This window comes from Dendropsophus ebraccatus, chromosome 6 (assembly GCF_027789765.1).
Source record: "Dendropsophus ebraccatus isolate aDenEbr1 chromosome 6, aDenEbr1.pat, whole genome shotgun sequence".
NCBI classification, from domain to species: Eukaryota; Metazoa; Chordata; class Amphibia; order Anura; family Hylidae; genus Dendropsophus; species Dendropsophus ebraccatus.
The window spans coordinates 121,464,011-121,486,211 of NC_091459.1; the positions used below are offsets into that span (position 1 = coordinate 121,464,011).

The window sequence follows — 22,201 nt, forward strand, 5'->3', positions numbered from 1 at the left end:
CATGACAAGGGCTTGCAAAGCAAGCCTGCCTTTGCAAGCCCTTGTCATGATCGCAATACTCGCACCTTGAGTTAGACATTGACAAAAGGGGCCACCCTGTTGTTTCCCTGTCTATGTTCCAATACTCGCAACCGAGTGGGACTTAAGGGGTTATTTATCAGGGTGGTGTGGTGCTCTCCCCATCATGGAGGCACCCCGTTGGCAACAGGCTAGAGATATCTGGCTATCCCGTGTTTTGAGACTCGTAACTGAGGCTCCACGGACTCTTGTTTTGCATATTTCAGAACTGGACAGGTGCCAGATTATCAGAGGATGATAGATAAGTATATAAAATGTGATAGTATGGGTGGAGAACACTCAAAAGGGTTAAAGGGGGTTATCGCAAGGTTAACCACCTATATACAGAATATGAGAGAACTATTTGTGTATGGGACTTCTGACTGCTGGGACCCCACTAACCAGACGGCTTAATATTGGCAGGAGTCTATCGGCAGGTTAGGGCATCCCCCCCTGCTGACAGATCCTAATAGAGGATGGTTTATTGCAGGGAATTGTTAGAAGAATGGGCAGCTGTATCAGTGCAATGAAGGGTTAAAAGGACCCCATTGCCCCAATCAGGCTAAAAAGCAGATTCAAAGAACTCTTATTACATATTAATGGTGCACCAGGTGTCATTGTAAAGGTACCATGTACCTCTGTGGAGCACCCCCCCCCATTACAATCCATCAGCAAGTTAGGGCACCCCTTTAAACTTTACTTACTGCTACAGTGGAGTTCCAAATATTAGACCTCCAGCAGGGGGCAGGCTGGAGCTGAATGATCAGATATTTGGGCGTGGTACCTGTCTCAGCTGGAAGATGCCTCCTGTTTGCACGTCTTTGGCTGGGATAACTTCCACAGGACAAAATTCTCCATTTTCATTCAGTTCTAAGATCTGGACCCACAACTCAACCTTCCGGGTGACTTCACTCCACCTGAGCGGAAACATGGCTGATCTTAGTGAATAATCTCCATATCCCTCCACTATTACATTAAAGGTTATACTGATACGAAAGTGCTAACAAAGATCTGAGTCTCACCCTATAAACCACTGGGTGTCCAGCTATATACAGTGTTAGCCAAATGTTAGGAACCTGTCCCCTCCCATCCCAAGTAAAACATACTGCCCTAAAAAAGTACATAAATTCTTATACAGTGACAACATATTCTACAGCGCTGTATAGAGTCAGCAGTCACACATAGTTCCTATTCCCATTGGTGATCACAACCTGTGTTACTGTAGCAAAAAGAAATACAAATCCTGAAATATTACAGTTCTCACACTGACCACTAGAGGTCCCAACAGCTGATATTTTGTGCATTTTCTTATGAGCTCTGCTGTATAGACTTTGGCAGAGTCAGCTGAGTCATCTCATGATAAGTGCTAAGCCTAAGATGACATTTAGGGTATAAACCCACACACCGTATATGCAGCGTATTTACTGCTGCGATACGCAGCAAATACGCAGCAAACACGCAGCAAAAACGCAGCAGATTAGATCTAAATAACTGAACACAGCATCAAATCTGTACCAACAAATCTGCTGCGTATTTGCTGCGTATTTGTTGCGTATCTGCTGTGTATACGGTGTGTGGGTTTGTACCCTTAGGGTACAAACCCACTTGACGTATTTGCTGCGTGAATCAGTCTTAAAAATAAGCAGGCAAAACGCAGGTTGGCTTTAAACAATTGTTCTGTGTTAAAATACGCAATTGCGTATTTTTGAAGCGTGAAGCTACATGCGTTTTTCGCACAGGTTGTTAACTGATGCTTTGCTAACAACAAGCTTCACGCTTCAAAAATACGCAATTGCGTATTTTAACGCAGAACAATTGTATAAAGCCAACCTGCATTTTGCCTGCTTATTTTTAAGACTGATTCACACAGCAAATACGCCAAGTGGGTTTGTACCCTTAAAAGAAATATATAAGCTACTGGCAACCACACCCCCAGGGGCAAATAGCAGGCTGCAAAAATCAAGGCTACAGGAAGAAAATACCCCCACTCACCTGTCCCGTAAACTCCGCGTTTTAGCTTGGATTATTCCCAGGTCCCACAGGGCAGGATTCTTACGGGGGTCACTAGTTTTGTGTCCATAAACTTCAATGGCTAAAGCACCTTCGGCTAAATAATCCAGGAAATCTTCTGTGATGTTAACAGAAAACTCCTAACAGATGAGACAGATGGAAAAAGAATGAGAGAAGTCAGGTGACACCTCCTGTCATCAAACTTACTGATGTCAATGTCGTCTCTTGTAGGTTTGTACCATAAGGGAACCGCAGCGGTCTTTCTTTCATTGAGCAAAATAATTTCACACTCCACCAAAACTAAATATCTCCTTGTTGAGCCCCTGTTATGAACCCATTTATCCAAGAATTCATCCATCCATACACACACACTAAGCACAACACTGCAAACCCCATAAAAGTTTTCTATTACCGTATTCTGTCTTGTCCCACAGCAAAAAGAAGAGAAGTTACTATACTCACCTTACAGTGATCAAAGACCACCATGCACTGGGGCTCCTTACTGATAGGAGAGGATGTGCTGGGGTCCACCTCAGGGGCCACCATGATCGGCTCCGCTTGATCATAGAAAGTATAATGACAGAACACAAAGTTGGTAAGATGCTGCGGCAACCCTGTGGCCTGGAGAACTTTAACCTGAAAAGACATAGGATAGAAAATAAGAAGTTATTCTACTACTATTAAGTTGTCTACTACGTTAACTACAACTACTAATATTATGCTACTACTATGTTTACTACAGATGAGCATGATTCAAGCATGTTGGACTCCAATCGGTCGGTATTTGATCACTGGTGGCGGAAGAAGTTGGATTCCGTCCTAGGGTGTCCTGGAAAACATGGATGCAGCCATAGACCATATGATGTATCAATGTTTTCCAGGCAGTCCTCAGGCTGTATCTAACTTCTCCAGATGCCGGTAATCTAATGCTGATCGATCAAGTTTTTGCGAAATGTTGTATAACTTTGTAATGTGTGTTATTCTTTGAATAATTTCTTAGCGCCCCACTACCCCTTTAATGCAGGACATACAGAAGCTGATAAGTACTGGAGGACTTGAGATTTATTAACAGAAGTAATTTACAAAGCCAGTTGTACAAAATGAACAAATCTTTACTGAATTTATCACAAGACAGAACAAACTCACTGAGGAAGCAGGTAGCAAAACGACGGAGTGTGAGGTGGCATGCCTGAGGTACTGGGACCTATACACTGTATTGGTAATATTGTTCATGTGCACTTGCAAAAATCAGTTATTTGGGCACTCGGGCACTAGCACTTTATACATTTTTTATGTAACTATGCTGTATTGGTACTAAGTGTCTACATGATTATTTGCATTTGCACTTTAAATTAACATATACCATATCCCGTCAATATGGCCTCCCACCTCCCAGGTCTTGCTTTTAATTTTTGTTCTGTCTTGTGATATATTCAATAAAGATTTGTTAATTTTATACAATTGGCTATATATTTATCTATTTTCATGCTACTGAATACTATTATAGGTGTATTGATTGTTGATGGTGGGTATTCAGTGACCTTATGACTTTGTTGAGACAATAATTGGTCCTGGAGAATATAAGTGTTCTCAGAAATCATTTACAAACCTTTATAACTTTCTGATTTAAAAACATTTTGTTTCCCTCCGGAGTACTCCTATAGGCTGGGTTCACACTACGTATATTTCAGTCAGTATTGTGGTCCTCATATTGCAACCAAAACCAGGAGTGGATTAAAAACACAGAAAGGATCTGTTCACACAATGTTGAAATTGAGTGGATGGCCGCCATATAACAGTAAATAACGGCCATTATTTCAATATAACAGCCGTTGTTTTAAAATAACAGCAAATATTTGACATTAAATGGCTGCCATCCACTCAATTTCAACATTGTGTGAACAGAGCCTTTCTGTGTTTTCAATCCACTCCTGGTTTTGGTTGCAATATGAGGACCACAATACTGACTGAAATATAAGTAGTGTGAACCCAGCCTTAACCCGTAAGCGTCCCATAATGTACCTGGTACGTGATGGTGGCGCAAGGAGGGTTCAGAGAAGGGTCCCGCTGGGACCCCGCTCACGACGGCGACACTCCCGGCTGTTATTTGCAGATGGGGGCACCTCTATTAGCTGAGGGGGGTCCCGTTGCTGCGACGGCTAATTAAGCATTTAAATGCAGCTGTCAAACATGCCAGCTGCATTTAAATACTGTGCTCCCGGCGTGCCTGGTGTCTAGTAGGATGGATAACCCCCTTGCGATTGCGAGATCCTTTCTTCTGCCCGAGGCTCCAAAATGCAAAGTGCAAATCCAGAAAAATTGTAAAGTACAATTGGTGTTGCAGAAAATAAGGGCTCATGTGGGTCTGTAGGTGAAAAAAATGCAAACACCATGGCCTTATAAACATAAAGGGGTTGTCCAGCGAAAATCTTTTTCTTTCAAATCAACTGAGAAAGTTATTTAGATTTGTAATTTACTTCTATTAAAAAATCTCAAGTCTTCCCATACTTATCAGCTGCTGTATGTCCTGCAGGAAATGTTGTTTTGTTTTCAGTCTGACACAGAGCTCTCTGCTGACATCTCTGGCCGAGAAAGGAACTCTGTCTCGTTTTTTATGAATCCCCATAGAAAACCTCTCCGTCGGGGGGGCGGAGCCTAGCTGCTTATGGAGTAGCACACACTTTCCTGTGCTCCTCTGCCCACGACGGGGCTCCACATTGCTGGGTGGAACCGGACACCCCAGAATGCACAGATCCACTAGGAACAAGCACAAGGACACCCCTGGAACCCCCCGAGCGCGGAATTCGCAACCAGATATGGAGAAATTCCTTAACAAACGCTCGGCTTCCCCTGCCTCAGTGGGATCCAAGATGGCGCCGACGGGGAAGAAACTGCCCGCGCGCCAGCGCGACTCAGATAATGAAAGCATGGATGACTTCTCAGAACCTGGAGAGGACTCAGATGTTGGCCCTGTCTCAAAGAGCTTCATGAGAAGGTTGGTGGCCCCTATCATAAGAGAACTTTCGGATATGCGACATGACGTACAGCACATTGGCCTCCGTGTAGAGCAAGTAGAGAATCAGCAGGCCGACATTATCCGCCACAGCTCCGCAGTAGCTAAAAGCCTTAATACCTATGGCGACCGCCTTAATGATGCCATCCTAGCCATAGAGGACCAAGAAAACCGTAACCGGAGGAAAAATATCAGAGTACGCGGCATTCCGGAGACATACGCACATGAGGCCCTGCCGCAGCTAGCCGCCGCCATCTTTAGCGACCTACTTGGCGCTGACAGGGCGGATTCCGTCAGGATTGAGCGCATCCACAGGGCCCTACGGGCCAAACCAGCTCAAGGTGAGCCACCTCGGGATGTTGTCTGTGGACTGCTTGCCTACCCGGATGCCGCGGCCATACTCAAGGCGGCCAGGGAAAAAGCCCCCCTATCCATCGAGGGGTTTGACTACCAAGTTTTCCAGGACATTGCGGCCTCCACACTTAGCAAACGACGCCTGCTTAAACCGCTGTTGGACGCTCTCCGGTCCAAGAATATCCCCTTCAGATGGCTCTACCCATTTGGCCTGGGCATAATGAAAAACGGCAAGATGCTTACGGTCCGCACGCCTTCCGACCTGGCCGTGCTCTGGGATAAGCTTGACTTGGAACCATTGGACATCCCCTCCTGGTTGCCGGTGCCCCCGTTGTCCGGTCTCCCCACTCTGCCAGATCCCGGGTCCTGGTCCGTTAAGGGTAAAACCAAATCACCTAAACAGAAAAAAGACCGACGCATCCAAGGAGATGGATGAACATTCTTGGACGCTCTGCTGTGCTCCTGTATCCAGTTCGTCTGGTTTGGCTCAGGTGTCCTTTCCCTTTAACCTTGTTTTTGTTCTCCACATGGATCACTCGCTAGTTCTTAGTTCAACTTAGTGTTTGTCACTCAATGTCATTGCCCGTATTACCCGGTTCCCCCCCCCCTAGATTATATTTCTATTAAGTTTGTTCTTACATGATTGTGGGCCCCCTAGTGGGCAGTAGTACTAGGCTATTGGTTGTTCCCCCCCCCCCCCCCCCCCCCCTAGCTACCTCTGCTCCTAGAGGTTGTTCTTGCACTATTTCATTTGGCCTCTGTTGACCCTCTGCCCTCAGGTCATATTGCAATGTATATACAAGTTGTATGTATGTCCCCTTCCCTCCTGTTCCACCCTCCCCCCCCCCCTCGTCTATGTATTGTCCCCCCCCTGTACTGTCTCTCCATGGCCATGGACCTATGGATTCCCTACGAGGGAGCCGTCTCTCCCGTCTTTTTACATGATATGGCTAACCTAAAATGTATTTCCTATAATGTAAAGGGTATGAATGTGCCGCAAAAGCGGTCCCAAATACTTAGGCTCATGAAGGCTCAAAAGGCTTCTGTCCTTTTCTTACAGGAGACTCACTTTAGAGCTTCTAGCACTCCAAAAATGCCCACTGCTGTCTTCTCCCAGTGGTTTCATTGCCCTCACCCGGATAAGGCCGCAGCGGGGGTTAGTGTTGGCATCTCTAAACACCTCCCATTTGTTCTATCTGTACAGCAGACCGATCCCAATGGCAGATACCTTTTTGTTAAAGGCACTATTGCACAAGAAATGTTTTCATTTGCATGTTTGTATGCTCCCAATGCTGATCCTATTCCCTGGATTTGTGACACCTTACGTACTTTCACCACCTTTGCAGAAGGTACCTGCATCATAGGAGGTGACCTCAACACGGTCCTAGAACCAGCACTGGACTCAACCTCCGTTTCCTCACACGTCTCCTACCGCAAACTGAGTCGATTAAAAAAAGAACTCTCGCACCTGCATCTTGTCGACACCTGGAGGTTGCTCCACCCCACTGGCCGGGACTTCTCCTTTTATTCTAACCCCAGGGACTCCTACCATAGGATAGATTACCTGTTTGTGTCTCAAAGGATCTGCCAAAGGGTGACGTCTGCTGCCATAGGTTCCATTGCCGTATCGGACCATGCACCAGTAGAGTGCACGCTCTCTTTATTCCCCGCTGAACATAGGCCCATGCAGTGGACGCTCAATGAAACATTGCTGAGTGATCCTTCCTGCGTAGACACAATCCAATCTAAACTGAAATTGTTCTTTGCTGAAAATGAGTCCCCTGATATTTCCGCCCCTGTCCTGTGGGAAACCCACAAAGCAGTGCTACGGGGCGAACTCATTGCTCTAGCCTCGGCTAAGAAAAAAGAAAAAATGAAATTGCTTAACTCTCTCTTTTCCCAAATCTCTACCTTAGAATCTCTCCATAAAAAAATCGAGAGCCACCCAAGCCTTGTCCGACCTAACAAGTTTGCGCAATCAGGTAAAGGACCTACTAAATGCCCAGACAGCCAAAGCCTTCCTGAGGTCTAAATGTAAGTTCTATCTACATGGGGACAAATGTTCCCGATTAACCTCTTTCCTGTTGAAGGAGAGAGCCACTCAATCTCACATTGGTGCCATTCGCTCTCCATCTGGCTCTCTTCTCACCAGGACTGAGGACATTGCTACAGAATTTTCAGCCTTTTACCACTCTCTGTACAACCTACGTCCCCCCCCTTCAGCCAACACTCCCTCTGACCACCTGTCACTGATAAACTCCTTCTTAAATTCTCTTACGCTCCCTTCTCTTTCCACCCCCCAACAATCCACCTTACTAGCCCCTATTACCTTGGAGGAAGTGGAGAAGGTTCTCGGCTCAATTCCCTCAGGTAAAGCCCCCGGCCCTGATGGCTTTCCCATCCTATATTATAAAAAATTTCAAGACATCCTAACCCCCCGCTTCTTGTCCCTCTGCAACTCCCTTTTGGCCGGTACCCCGCTCCCCAAGCAAGCACTAGAGGCACATATTGCCATTATCCCCAAGGAAGGGAAAGATTCTGAGCTGTGTGGTAGCTATCGCCCTATATCCCTCCTGAACACGGATGTCAAATGGTGGGCCAAGATCTTGGCCTCAAGACTGAACACACTCTTGCCTTCTTTAGTCGGTGAGGAACAGATGGGATTCGTCCCGGGGCGAGAGGGTAAACATAATACTAGTAGGGTGATAGCTGCCACACAGTTCGCTAAAAGCTCTAAAACCCCCTTGGTCCTTCTCGGCACCGATGCCGAGAAGGCTTTCGACAGAGTTAACTGGCTTTTTATGAAACACACCCTTCTAAAATTTGGAATCCCGCCCTCCTTTGTCACCGCTATCTTTTCCCTATATTCCTCCCCATATGCAAAATTGAAAATAAATGGCACCCTGTCCCCAATGTTTCACATCTATAACGGTACCCGACAAGGTTGCCCCCTTTCCCCTTCCCTCTTTATCCTGATTATGGAGACCCTGATCCAAAAAATCCGTGCGGATCCCAGAGTAGAGGGCCTTAAGATCGGCTCCCTGGTACATACTACGGCAGCGTTCGCTGACGATTTATTAATATTTATCACTAACCCTAAAGCTGCTTTCCCTGCCCTGCTGGATATTTTTGGAGACTTTGGCCTGGTCTCAGACTTCAAAATTAATTACGCTAAATCCGAGGCGTTGAATGTCTCCGCCCCCGCCCCCCTAATCTCCCAGCTAAAAACCCAATTCCCCTTTTTATGGCCAGACAGGGGTATTAAATACCTCGGCATTAACATACCCCCCAACCCGGCCCAATTATTCTCAGCCAATTTCCTGCCCCTCCTTACCAAGATCTCTACCTCACTTATGCACTTCCACCTTCCCTTTATGTCCTGGGTGGGTAGGAGGAACTACCTGAAAGCCTATATTCTGCCTCAGTTCCTTTATCTCATTCAATGCCTACCTATCCACATCCCTAAAGTTTATTTCACTAGTGTACGCAGAACTTTTTCACGCTTTCTTTGGCACTCAGGCAAACCCCGGATAGCCCATGACAAATAGACACCTCCTAGGTCGTGTGGCGGCTTCTCCCTCCCAGATCTCAGGACATACTATGAAGCCTCCCATCTCACTAGATGGCTGTCCTTTGCCAGATATGCTACCTCACCTAACAGGCCTCCCCATATCGACATGGAATTGTCTTTACTATCCACTGCCAAGGAACTGCTGCTCTGGAATCCGCACCTATTGAGCCCCTCCTCCCTGCCCACTTGCCCCCTACTTGCCGCTACCCTATCAGTACTGAGGGACCTATGTGTCCGAGATGATGCCTTCTCCACTCCCTCTCCCCTTACTCCTCTCCACCTCCTACCTTCACTTTCCTCTAATACACTTCTCCCCCCTCCTCCGTTATGGAAGCACCTGTCTAAACACCATCTTAGGGACCTGACTCGGCGACATGAGCCGCTCAACGTCTCCAGCCTATTACCCTCCAAACACTTCCAGTCTCAACATATTCACAATGTGTGCCACACCTATGCTACCCATTCCATGGGCCCAAGGGACATCAACTGGTTAGAAAGACTGGTCCTATTCCCACAATACCCTAAAAGGCCCCTCTCCAGAATATATGCCGCCCTCATCACCCCCCCAGACGGCTCACTTCCAAGCTGTCTCAGAGATTGGGAGCGGGAGCTGCAGATTTCCTTTACGCCCAGCCAGTCCCAATTTATTATGAATCATTCTCATGGCTTCTCTCCTTGCATTCGCATCCAGGAATCTTCCTTCAAACTGTTTTCCCGTTGGTATAGGACCCCAGCGTTCCTATATGACCACGGCATCTCTCCTACAGATCTATGCTGGCGCTGTCTCAATGACAGAGGGACTTTGTCCCACATATGGTGGCATTGCCCACTCATCCGCCCCTTTTGGGACCAGGTCCTCTCGCTAATTGCCCAACTGCCTGGCCCTACCCCGGTGTTCACCCCTGAACTGATACTTTTGTGGGCCCCTTCCACTCATTACGCCCCCAAGAAAAAGGACCTGATTACCCACCTCTTGGCAGCTGCCAAAATGATGATCCCCCTGTACTGGAGGTCGACCGATCCCCCCCACCTGACTAGGTGGATTGAGAAAGTGGAGGACGTACGGCGAATGGAGGAGATCTGTAGCTGTCACTCCCTTACACACGATTAACATTCCTCCCTCTGGCTCCCATGGACTACACTACTACGCGCTCACTTTAGCCCGACTACTGGCTCTTAATTGACATCTAGATACCTTGCCCCCCCCCCCCCTTCCTCCCCCGGTTATTTGTGCCTTTACCCAGTTTCACTCACCCCCTGTTTGAGCCCACACATGCCCAGCCTGTCTCATCAGGCCTAGATCTTACTTCCTCTGCCTTCGTTTACTGGCTAATTGTTGCCTAACTGGCTCAAATCTAAAAATACTCTGTACAGATCTGTATTTGTGTCATTGGGCTGTGTGGCCCCTACTCTTCCTTGTTGTTGAGCTTTGTGTTTAAATGCCTGTGAAACATTTCTGTGTTTTAATAAAAAGAGATTTGATTAGAAAACCTCTCCGTCTCTGAACAGTTCCTGTCTCGGCCAGAGATGTCAGCAGAGAGCACTGTGTCAGACTGAAAATAAAACATTTCCTGCAGGACATACAGCAGCTGATAAGTATGGGAAGACTTAAGATTTTTAAATAGAAGTAAATTACAAATCTATATAACTTTCTGACAACAGTTGATTTGAAAGAAAAAATTTTTTGCTGGACAACCCCTTAAGGAGGAAAAAGCACAAGTGCAAAAATTAAAACTGGCATTGACCTTAAGGGATTAAGCTTATGCATGCGTTTTTTTCTGTGTTGAACTGAGATACTAAGGGTACCATTACACGGAACGATAATCAGCCCTATCCAGCCGATTATCGATCCGTGTAATAAACACAGCGATCAGCCGATGATCGCTGTCATTGGCTGATAGTTGATATGGGTTTGGACCTGTAATTGTCGGCCACCGAACGCGCACCGGTACATGTAATAGCAGTGTGCGGCTGACAAATCGCAAAGTAAATACATTATCTATCCACGGTCCAGGGCTCCTCCTGCGCTTTGCTTCTCCCCAGGTCCCGCGCACTGCAGCTTCAGAGCGTCCTGGCTTACCTGACAGGCCGCTCAGCCAATCACTGGCCGGGACCGACGTGGCCTGTTCAGATAGGTAATGTATGCAAGTTTAGCTAGGGCTGCAAGGACATCGATGTCCCTGCAGCCCTTGCTAAACGATTATCGGGCCGTGTAATAGGCCCAGTAAACGTTTACAGTTAATATCGTGCAAGACGTTGCTAAGGCTGGGTTCACACTCCTTTTTTGTGTATGTTAAAAAAAATAGGTGTGTTTTGGTCTTTTTTTTATAATACAAAAAAAAAAATGGATCAAAAGAGATGCACACACATGCATTCGTTTTTCCATCCGTTTTTTTGCAAAGATGGATGAAAAAAACAGGTTTGCGAAGACGTAGGGTGAAGTCAGCCCTATAGAGAATGTTTAGATACAAGTAAGCGCCTGGTCGTCTCCTATACAGCATTCAGCTACAGGAATGGTTCAGCTGCAAGGAATGACAGCAGGCAGGTGTCAGTGTATCTGCAGGCACAATGAGCTGCAAAGAAGCCATAAAGACAGACTGACGTTCTTCAAAAACTGCAGAGGACTGGGGTAAAGTTAATGTCTCTGATGACGCCTCCTAAAACTGTTCAGGACATCTGGAAGAATGACTGCCTTGTGTCCTGTGTGCTGCCATGAGTAAAGCCTCCTGAGATCGGTCATGTGTGGGCTGCTGATCATCCAGGGTAGGGCTGGGCGGTATACCGCAAAAATACCGATACCGTCACTGGCGTTGGTTAACCGACCTCAACTCTGCCAGGACGGTATCTGCGGTATTTTTCCTCCCCTCACCCAGAGGCCGCTTGCTCTGCTCCCCTCAGGCTTCCTCGCGTCCCTCTTCCTCCGCTGCCTGGCCTGGGTAAAACTATTCTGCTGTCTGGGGGGGGGGGGGGGGGCGTGTGTCATGTGTGACGCTCGGCTCAGGACACTGATAACAGTGCTGCTGGGGGTAAGGAAGAAGGCTGGAGATGTGACAGGCTGTTTCCAGGTAGCAGTTCCCCCTCCAGTGTGTGCTCATCGCTGCTGCCGGATGGCTCTGGAAGCTGCACTCACAGCGAGCCGTGGCCCCCCTCTCCCTCACATACAGTGGCTGCAGGGGGTCAGGTATAGGTCAGCACATCCTCCCTCCACCGGGCACCACACTCTGTCCCGCGCAGGAATCCTCGGGGCCTGTTATCATTTGTCAGTGTTGGAAGCAGCCGTGTGCGACGCTCTGCCCGGGACACTGACAGCAGATATATGTGACAGGGAGGATTCCTGTGCGGGAGAGAGCGGTGCCCGGGGGAGCAAGGAGGTGCCGACCCCATACCTGACCCCAATTGTATGTGGGGGGGGGAGGGGTCAGGGCAGAACAGCAGGTAAAATAGATAGATAGATATGAGAGAAATTAGATAGATTATAGATAGATAGATATAGATCTATCTATAATCTATCTATCGATCTATCTATAATCTATCTATCGATCTATCTATAATCTATCTATCGATCTATCTATAATCTATCTATCTATCTATCTATCTATCTATAATCTATCTATCTATCTATAATCTATCTATCTATCTATCTCCTATCTATCTATCTCCTATCTATCTAATTATCTATTATCTATCTCCTTTCTATCTATCTATCTATCTATTATCTATCTATAATCTATCTATCTATCTATTATCTATCTATCTATCTCCTATCTATCTCCTATCTTTCTATTATCTATCTATCTATTATCTATCTATCTATCTCCTATCTATCTATCTATCTATCTATCTATCTATCTATCTATTATCTATCTATCTCCTATCTATCTATCTATCTATTTTAGAAATTCAGAATGAATGCAGCACTTGTGTAGCGATGAATATGGTGCCAGGCGGTATATACCAGTGACCACCCGGTATAGGTAATATAAATCAGAAGAATACCGCAGCACTCATGGGATAGAATTCAACACAACATGTTTGGGGAAATAAACACGTTGTGTTGAATTCTATCCCATGAGTGCTGCGGTATTCTTCTGATTTATCTATCTATCTTAGATAGAGAGGTTGATCGCTAGCTATAGATAGCTATAGCAAACAATATAGGCAGCACTGTGGGGGCCAGCAGACAAATCCTAGACCTTGGATCAGCTAGTAAAAAATACTTTGCAGCACTCTGATTGTAGTACAAATGTGAAAATGTGGATTTATTCCATAAAATGATGTGCAGCAAACTTCATAAGTAAACCACAGGGTTTTGGAGTCTCCTATGTCTCCTAAGTGCCACTTGAAAATGGCATAGGAGACGCCGAAACGTCGTGTTTCAAATGGGTGTGGTTTTCAAAAGGGGGCGTGTCATAATTATCGCTCAATTTATCGTTACCGCGGCAATATGTACGATAAACCGCGATATTAATTTAAGCCATTATCGCCCAGCCCTAATCCAGGGCCTCCTTCCATGGGATGGACATAATCCCACAGTGTGGGCCCCTCTCCATAGAAGAGGACATACACTGAAGAAAGTATTATATCATCTCTAACTCTCAATAGAAGGAGGTCACCTCTGCAAAATAAGTAGGCCATCAAATCCGGGCCTGCCGCCAACTAAACAATCAGGACTCGGTCACTAAAAATTAGGAAGCTAAATTTTTGTGGTGGGAGCTCAATGTGAGACGTGTGAAGGGCAGTCAGCGGGGTGCGAAGAATGGATGTCATAGCGGAGGACTGTCTGTACTACCAGGAGGAGGATCATTATACCCGATAATAATCTGCTTTACCTTATTACCGCTACAGACGTGTAGGTGATCTCATAAAAGCAAGTGCCATTATTTTACATATTGTATATATGTTGCAGTGAAATGATAGAATCCAGGGATTGGATCAAAACCTGGGAAATTATGAAATGACCGCGCCGTTCCATCATTTTCCTAAAGAAAGTCAGGGATTTGATCAGGGAAATGTTATAATCAATTCTATCATTTCCCCCTGCAACATACCTCCTGGCAGGCACCACATCAGCAAGCAGGCGGAAGGCGAGGAGGAGGAGGACCAAGATTGCGCCGGAACTCCTCCCCGGACCTTCCGGCAGGCATATGGCGGCAGAGGCAGACAGGGAGCAGAGAGGATAGGCTGGGGAAGCAGGAGGCAATACAGTAAGCAACTTCTATGTTGAAGGGGAAATGAACAGACAGGGAGCAGAGAGGCAGCGGAGGCTGATGGGGAGCAGAGCGGCACACCTCCAGGCAGGCATATGGCGGTGGGTGGCAGACGGGACCGGAGGCGGGCATGGAGCAAAGTGGCACACCTCCTGCCAGGCATATGGCGGCGAGGTGGACAGGGAGCAGGGCGGAAAGGCTGGGGGAGCAGGAGGCATGTTGCAGGGGAAATGAGTGGACGGGGAGCAGAGAGGCGGCGGAGGCAGACAGGGAGCAGAACGGACAGGTTGGGGAAGCAGAGAGTCGATACAGTAAGCAAATTCTATGTTGCAGGGGAAATGATAGAATTCATTCCATCATTTCCCTGAAAGGGGTCAGTGATTTGATCAAATCCCTGACTTTTTTCAGGGAAATGATGGAACGGCGCAGTCATTTCATCATTTCCCAGGATTTGATCAAATGCCTGATTCTATCATTTCACTGAAACATATAGATGGAATCTACAGAAAAATGTGATTGACATCTAAGGTACATTATATTACATCCTGTATTATACTTCAGAGCTGCACTCACTATTCTGCTGGTGGGGTCACTGTGTACATACATTACTTATCCTGTACTCATCCTGAGTTACATCCTGTATTATACCCAAAAGCTGCACTTACTATTCTGCTGGCGAGGTCACTGTGTACATACATTACATTACTTATCCTGTACTGACCCTGAGTTACATCCTGTATTATACTCCAGAGCTGCACTCACTATTCTGCTGGTGGGGTCACTGTGTACATACATTACATTACTTATCCTGTACTGATCCTGAGTTACATCCTGTATTATACCCCAGAGCTGCACTCACTATTCTGCTGGTAAGTTCACTGTGTACATACATTACATTATTTATCCTGTACTGATCCTGAGTTACATCCTGTATTATACCCCAGAGCTGCACTCACTATTCTGCTGGTGGGGTAACTGTGTAAATACATTACATTACTTATCCTGTACTGATCCCAAGTTACATCCTGTATTATACTCCAGAGCTGCACTCACTATTCTGCTGGCGGAGTCTCTGTGTACATACCTTACTTCATAATTTTTGTGCTCTGTTGACACTGGGGGTTAAAATTCATTTTTTGGGTGGAATTTATAGTATGTTGTTATTGCTATGATTTATTCTATTAATTTATTTAATATTATTAGCCTCTATGTTAGTTAATAAACATTGCGGCCTTTACAACAGCTTGAGTTAATAAACTTCTATGATTCCATTTATTATACTCCAGAGCTGCACTCACTATTCTGCTGGTGGAATCACTGTGTACATACATTATTGTACTGATCCTGAGTTACATCCTGTATTATACCCCAGAGCTGCACTCACTATTCTGCTGGTGGGGTCACTGTGTACATACATTACTTATCCTGTACTGATCCTGAGTTACATCCTGTATTATACCCCAGAGCTGCACTCACTATTCTGCTGGTGGAGCCATATTACACAAAGGATTCATGTATCAGCCATAACAAACCTCCCTTCTCCCAGGACACTTTCTTTCTCTCTTTTCCTTGTGGTCAGATCTATACAGTGATGATTTATATACAGGATGTGCAGACAGAAATGATCTGAAAACCTGTAATTACTTAAGCCCGGTCGGGGACGGACAAGAATCAGGAGCCGTGACCCCTGACAGACAGCTGCGGCTTATTCCACACTCACAATAATCATATTCCGCCACCGGGGTCAATAAGATGCAGCAGAGTTGTCGGATGTAAAACAAATGCCTGTCCGTAGGTCTCGCCCCGATCCTGCCCCGAACTTATTACGGGAACGGAGGAAATATTCTCGACATAAGCAAGGACATCGCTGCCCTCGATATCTTACTGAGAGTAATGGGTCAGGAGATGACCACACAAAAGAAAATAGGAGTAAAAATCCTGATTCCCAAAACCAGGCGAGCAGTGATACTAGTCTGTAAGGATATATGGGGAGAAGCTGTGATAATCACAGCAGCACAGAGTATTTCAGGGGATGAATGTGTAGACAGTGTAAGAACAGCCATAAAGACTCTTGTCTGAACTGATAGACAAGATGCTGATATCTGGGGAGCAGCAGCACAGAGTATTTTAGGAGGTGAGTGTGTAGACATCATAGAATGTGCTGTGAGAGTAGTGATACAGACTCTTGCCTGCACTGATGGCGATATCTGGGGAGCAGCAGCACAGAGTATTTCAGGAAGTGAGTGTGTAGACATCATAGAAGCACATCGTGTACTACTCACCATACAGACTAGTTTGTGCTCCAGAGTTTTGCTGTCATTGGATAGATCTCCGTCCTCCCCTCCGGCTATCCGCTCATCTATGTCTCCACTGACACGGACCACCTCTACATGCAGGCGGCCTGAGATCTGTACAGGAAGAGAGGTGCACATTATGTCAGCTGACTACTGATGGGAGGGATAAGATGGCAATATGAGCATCATATATAGAAGATACGGGCAGCACTGGGGTCCTCACCTCTCCTTTTTGGTTGATGATGGGGACTGCATACTGCAGCTTCACATCATGAAAAAGGGACTCTAGGAATACATTGGCCACCCCGATGAGACTGTGATTCTCCTGCTCGTCGTAGAAAGGGTCGGCACGGCGGAAATACGCCCGGATCACCTGCAGAGAACAGTAAGAAATGAGCGTCATATAACAGTATCACAGATATATTATGGTAGTTGAGGGGTATGGTAAAAATCTTGCTAATCTAAAACATTACTGAGAGGTTTCGATGATAAAACCACCATCCACATCAATGTCCTATACACTCTGAAAACTACCATGGATTAAAAAGGTAGATGATGGTGCAGGGTCTAATGGATAAGCCCCCCCTCCCCCCCTTCCAAAATGATCTTAAAGGAAACCTGTCACCCCCCCATGCCGGAGTGACAGGCTCCCGACCCCTGTTAGATCCCCCTATACTTACCTCATTGCGCCGGGTCCAGCTTCCTGAGCCGGTCGGGTGACTGATTCTCTATGGGCATCGGACTTCCGTGAGCGCGTGCGCCGGGCTTCGGGCGCTGAAATCTCAGTCAACCGACCGGCTCAGGAAGCGGGACCCGGCGCGATGAGGTATGTATAGGGGGATCTAACGGGGGGTCGGGAGCCTGTCACCCCGGCACGGGGGGTGAAAGGTCCTCTTTAAGAATGGGGGCCAGAATCTCCTGCTAGAATGGAGCCCTGGACTTGGCTGTTTCTGCAGCTCCCAAAAAAATAAATAAATGGAACGGTAAGGTTCATGTATGGCTTTCTGCTCTATTCTAAGAGTGGGTTCACACTACGGATTCCGTAGCTCGTACCCGTTCGGCGCGGCGCGCATCTCCATCCGTCCCATAGACACCACTCTATGGCCAGGCCAATTCCGCTGTCCACCGAAAGAATCAACATGTTAATTCTTTCAGCGGAATCGGCCCACCCATAGAATTGAGTCTATGGGACGGGCGGAGATGCGCGCCACTGCGAGTGGGAACAAGTCATGTAATCCGCTGGAACTTCTCAGTGCGGATTCCTTAGTGTGAACCCATCCTAATAGGAAACTGGGGTCCCTATTTTAAAGACTGGACCCCTCACAATTGAGTAGTTATCTCATACTCTGTGGATAGCCTTCTAAGATGGCAAAGCCCTTTAAGCCAGACAGGATCTGCCACTTTCCACCTATACCTGCCTATTGCTTTTCCTGCAACTGTTCAGAATTTATGCACTCATTAAAATCCACAACTATAAGTTATCGGTGCTTCTCATTCATAGATCATATTACAGGGGGCAGAGCTGCAGAGACACCATGTGTCACGGAGTGAGGAGAGCGTGACTGTTTGCACACCCGTATATACCACTAAAATAAATAATTTCCTAGACAGTAATATACTATATTACACCAATGCTTCAAAACAGTCCTACATGTCTGTGTGATCTGTGGCCAGCGCTCATGCAGAGTAGAGTAGATGATCAAGTCTGGGAGGACATAAGGAGATCACCCAAAGCACTGATCAGAACCCTTAGTTAGTTTACTAAAGGCAGGTATAGAATTGTGGGCTGGGAGTGCAGTGCTTCTGAGAAGGGGAGACCACAAACAGTAGGCAGTACTTGCCTCCTCTCCCCCCTAAGTAGGCAAAAAAGGAGTCTGTGGAGCCGCGATTGTGAGTCTCTAAACACGGGAATAGCCAGATATCCCTAGCCTGTTGCCAAGGGGTGCCTCCAGATGGGGAGATCACCAAACCACCCTGATAGGTAGCCCCTTAAGCCCCACTCGGTTGTGAGTATTAGAACATAAATAGGGAAATACCAGGGTGGCCCCTTTTGCTTCAAAGTCTAAATCAGTTGGTATTCCTATTTATGTTCCAATACTTGCAACCGAGTGGGACTTAAGGGGCTACGTATCAGGGTGGTTTGGTGATGTCTCCATCTTGAGACACCCCTTGGCAACAGGCTAGGGATATCTGGCTATTCCCGTTTTTTGAGACACAACTGAGGCTCCACGGACTCCTTTTATGCATTTTTGAGTTTTTAGAGGGCATCAATGGAGATTCTTGATTGAGTACTTCATTGGAGTTTTTACAATGGTCTCCCTAAGCTCAGCAATTGCTGTGGCAATTTGTTGGTCCCCCTAAGTCTGGAAACATTGACTATTAGGGATAAAGCCTGGCGAAAATGCAGACTTCATTCTTGTTGTCAGTAAAACTCTTCAAAATGGCACATACGTTACAGGTCTAATACAGGTAACACTTAACATTTCAGATGTTTGTACCGAGGAAAGAATGCAGTGAAATGTGACAGGAGAACACAATGAAGCTCTCCTATGGCACTTACAGGACTGTCCTCTTCACAGGCTTTCCACTCTTGGTAAAGGTCTCTTATGTCCACCAGACGGTTCTCCAGTTTCTCCAGGGACCAGATCTGTTTGCCTTTCCCTTTCCTCCTCACTTGGATGGCCGGTTCACTCAGGACTTCACCGCGCTGTAAGAGTATTAAGAAGGGGTGAGATGCTCTGCTACAGTACCATGGTCAGTTTGCAGTACCTTTACATGGCACAATTAATCATATGACCATTGAAGCACAGGACAGATATGCATATATCCGTGCTGTCAGTTTCTTGATCATACAAGCAGTGTAGACATAACTTCTGTGCTACTGTGTGATCTGGCATCCCACTCTCTGGCTCTCCCGACGCTGTATCTTCAGGTTGCCGCTTACTCCAGCTGTCAACGATTCTGAATAAAGCAGCCTGAAGACATAGAGGAGGCCGGAGAGCGGGACGGGAGAGCCAAAGAGTGGGATGCCGAATCACAAAGCAGCGCAGATGTAGACACTGCTTGTATACTGAATTCAGCCAGTTTGGACTACACTTTCCAGCACACTTAACACCACAAAAGAAAAAAAACAAACAAACAAAAAAAAACCTTTGCAGCCAACAATTTTTTTTCACTATTGCAATTCATAAAAGTGTGAAAAATCTCCTAATATTCAGCGTCTCCAGCCGTGATGCAGACAAATGTGCAGTCATAATCGTCCTGTACGATCACATTAAGTATCAGGCAAGTAAAACGAGAAAACAGAACATGTGACAATACTCACCTTCCTGTTGGCGTTCAGGCTGGACGCTGGGATCTGTAGGGTCACTTTATACTCTGTCCTCTTGTCCATCTCATCAGCAATGAAGTTCGCCTCCTGTACGTACATATTTGCTTTGGCGATCTGCTCTCGGAGCTTGGATAAGCTGTGATGTAGCATCACCTCCCTGAGGTAGCAGAAAATGGATCCACATGTTAACTAAAGCAAAACTACAAACTGAGCTCTGCTACATCTGTACACTGGTGGTGCTAGTCTGACAAGAACCAAGCAATGATAATTATTACATGAAAAGTCATGGGCAATAGATAACGACCAGGCCCACATCAATTCCCCCTACTCCCTGTAGCATTACATGGGGACTACAATTGGCAGAACTATACTCAGTGCAAAGGTCACATGGGGGTGTGGTGTCTCTGGGGGTCCTCTGACACACAAGAATAAAATAGAGTTGGCATAGATTTTACTTCTGGGACACATTAAAGAGACCTCCATCATGTGTCCTAATACTCTACATGTACGAATGTAGCAATCACTTGGCCCACCTCTCTTCCGTCCACTGCCTGATGCGTTGTTGGGCATTGGGTGACCCAAAGGAGAACCTGTCCATGCTGCGGTAATGATGCTTCTCCGGGGACAGTCGCCTGCGAAGCTGCTCTAGCTCGTGCTCATACATCAGTCTCTGGCGCTCCAGCGCTGTGCGTTTCTCCTCCTCGTGCTGCTGCTCCATGGTCTGCAGCAGGGCTTGCATAGGATCTGCAGGAGACCAAGGAAAGGTCAGTGTGCACCAGGCCAAGGATACGAGGACAGGAGGGGATGATGCATGGGACATTTCTCAGGAGAATCTTTATGGTTTAATGCTCCTGCACCCCAACAATGAGCAGGACACAGCGAGTTCTGCCATCCTCTTAGGGCCCTATTGCTCGGAAAGATTATCATGCGAAAAATCGTTATATCATTCAAGTTCATGCTATCATTGGTCCATTTATATGCCGGCAACGATCAAACAACTCACGAAAAAAAATTTATGTCCTTGGTCGCATCTTTTAATCATCACTAAACGCTCTCTAAATGTTTTCAAATGTTTGTGTATATACACATGGTTTGTAACAATCATTCATATACTACACTGCATGAACAATCATAATTACAATTGTTCATATACTACACTGTATGAACAATCATAATTACAATAGTTCATATACTACACTGTATGAACAATCATAATTACAATCGTAATTGCAATCGTAACTAACGACCATCGTTCTGTATATTGTGGTGAACGATTTCAGGTCAGGCTTGTTTGCAAGTGTTAGGGCCCTATTCCACCAGATTATCGTTCGCATAATCGTTAACGATTAACGATCTCAAACGACCGCTATTGCAAAAGATCTGAAAACGTTCACTCATTTCCATGGAAAGATAATCGTTACTTATGATCGTATTTGCGATTGTTTTTTCTTAGCTATTGCGTTCGTATCTACTGCGAATGACCGAACGAAGTCTTATTCAATGCGAACGTTGTGCGAACGAGCAACGATAAAAATAGGTCCAGGTCTTATAAAGCGATCAACGATTTCTCGTTCGGTCGAAATTCAGTTAACAATTATCGTTTAGATTTGCACGATTTAACGATAATCTTAACGATAATCGTCCGGTGGAAAAGGGCACTTAATCGTAGAAAATGAGTAAATTGCTTTGTCTAATAGGACCCTTACTGTCTATCCAGGCACAGCCCATTCTTCCCTCCTTTAGTAATTTAAGCTGGAGTAACAGCTTGGTGTGGGTCCCAGGGGTCAAAGCCCTACTATGGCTATTATAAGGATAGGTCATCTAATGAATCATATAGTAATGTAATGTCAGGCAACCTGATCGCTGTTATGCAATGCTGTGTCCCTATGAAAAGATGAAAACAGCCTATTGCTCCCTGTTATCAGCCATTACAGACTGTTTGGTTCAATATTACGAACAACCTAAAGAACTATGCACCCCCTAATTACTACTTTATTGCCTCCAGAGGCAGTGACATCTATAAGTAAGACCCCTCTTGTAACGCTGCTGGAGCTAAAGAGTGAGGGTCTTATTTACCGTTATTTCCCAGAGCCTTCATCATGACCTCCATCTGGGCGTACTCATAGTTAAAGTTCACCTCGCTGGACACTTCACTGGATGAATCTCCGTCGGCGTCCAGCTGCTCGAAGCTGCTGCTGTTCCTCATGCTGGCGTCTCGCTCCTCGTCCTCCCGCTCCGCCTTCTTCTTCTTTGGTAAGCTTATCCTACAAGAGGAGAGCAGAGATGAAGAAAGTGAGGCCGGGGTACTTATAACAGCTCATCATCTTTATCAATCTGTCCTAGACAGACGCATGTTACCTACAA

The 22,201-nt window shown here is 46.1% G+C and overlaps 1 protein-coding gene across 2 annotated transcripts in view; it reads right to left on the minus strand.

The window, feature by feature from the left end:
- KIF13B (kinesin family member 13B) overlaps nucleotides 1–22,201 on the minus strand; it is a 171,986-nt gene that overhangs the window by 55,461 nt on the left and 94,324 nt on the right. For both annotated transcript variants that reach the window (XM_069975804.1, XM_069975806.1), the window contains 9 exons: nucleotides 21,914–22,101; nucleotides 20,371–20,581; nucleotides 19,832–19,994; nucleotides 19,067–19,213; nucleotides 16,730–16,879; nucleotides 16,495–16,620; nucleotides 2,530–2,703; nucleotides 2,050–2,207; nucleotides 842–974 (listed from right to left, as the gene is read on the minus strand). In XM_069975804.1, coding sequence (XP_069831905.1) covers nucleotides 842–974; nucleotides 2,050–2,207; nucleotides 2,530–2,703; nucleotides 16,495–16,620; nucleotides 16,730–16,879; nucleotides 19,067–19,213; nucleotides 19,832–19,994; nucleotides 20,371–20,581; nucleotides 21,914–22,101 — 1,450 coding nt within the window. The remainder of the gene's footprint in view (nucleotides 1–841; nucleotides 975–2,049; nucleotides 2,208–2,529; nucleotides 2,704–16,494; nucleotides 16,621–16,729; nucleotides 16,880–19,066; nucleotides 19,214–19,831; nucleotides 19,995–20,370; nucleotides 20,582–21,913; nucleotides 22,102–22,201) is intronic.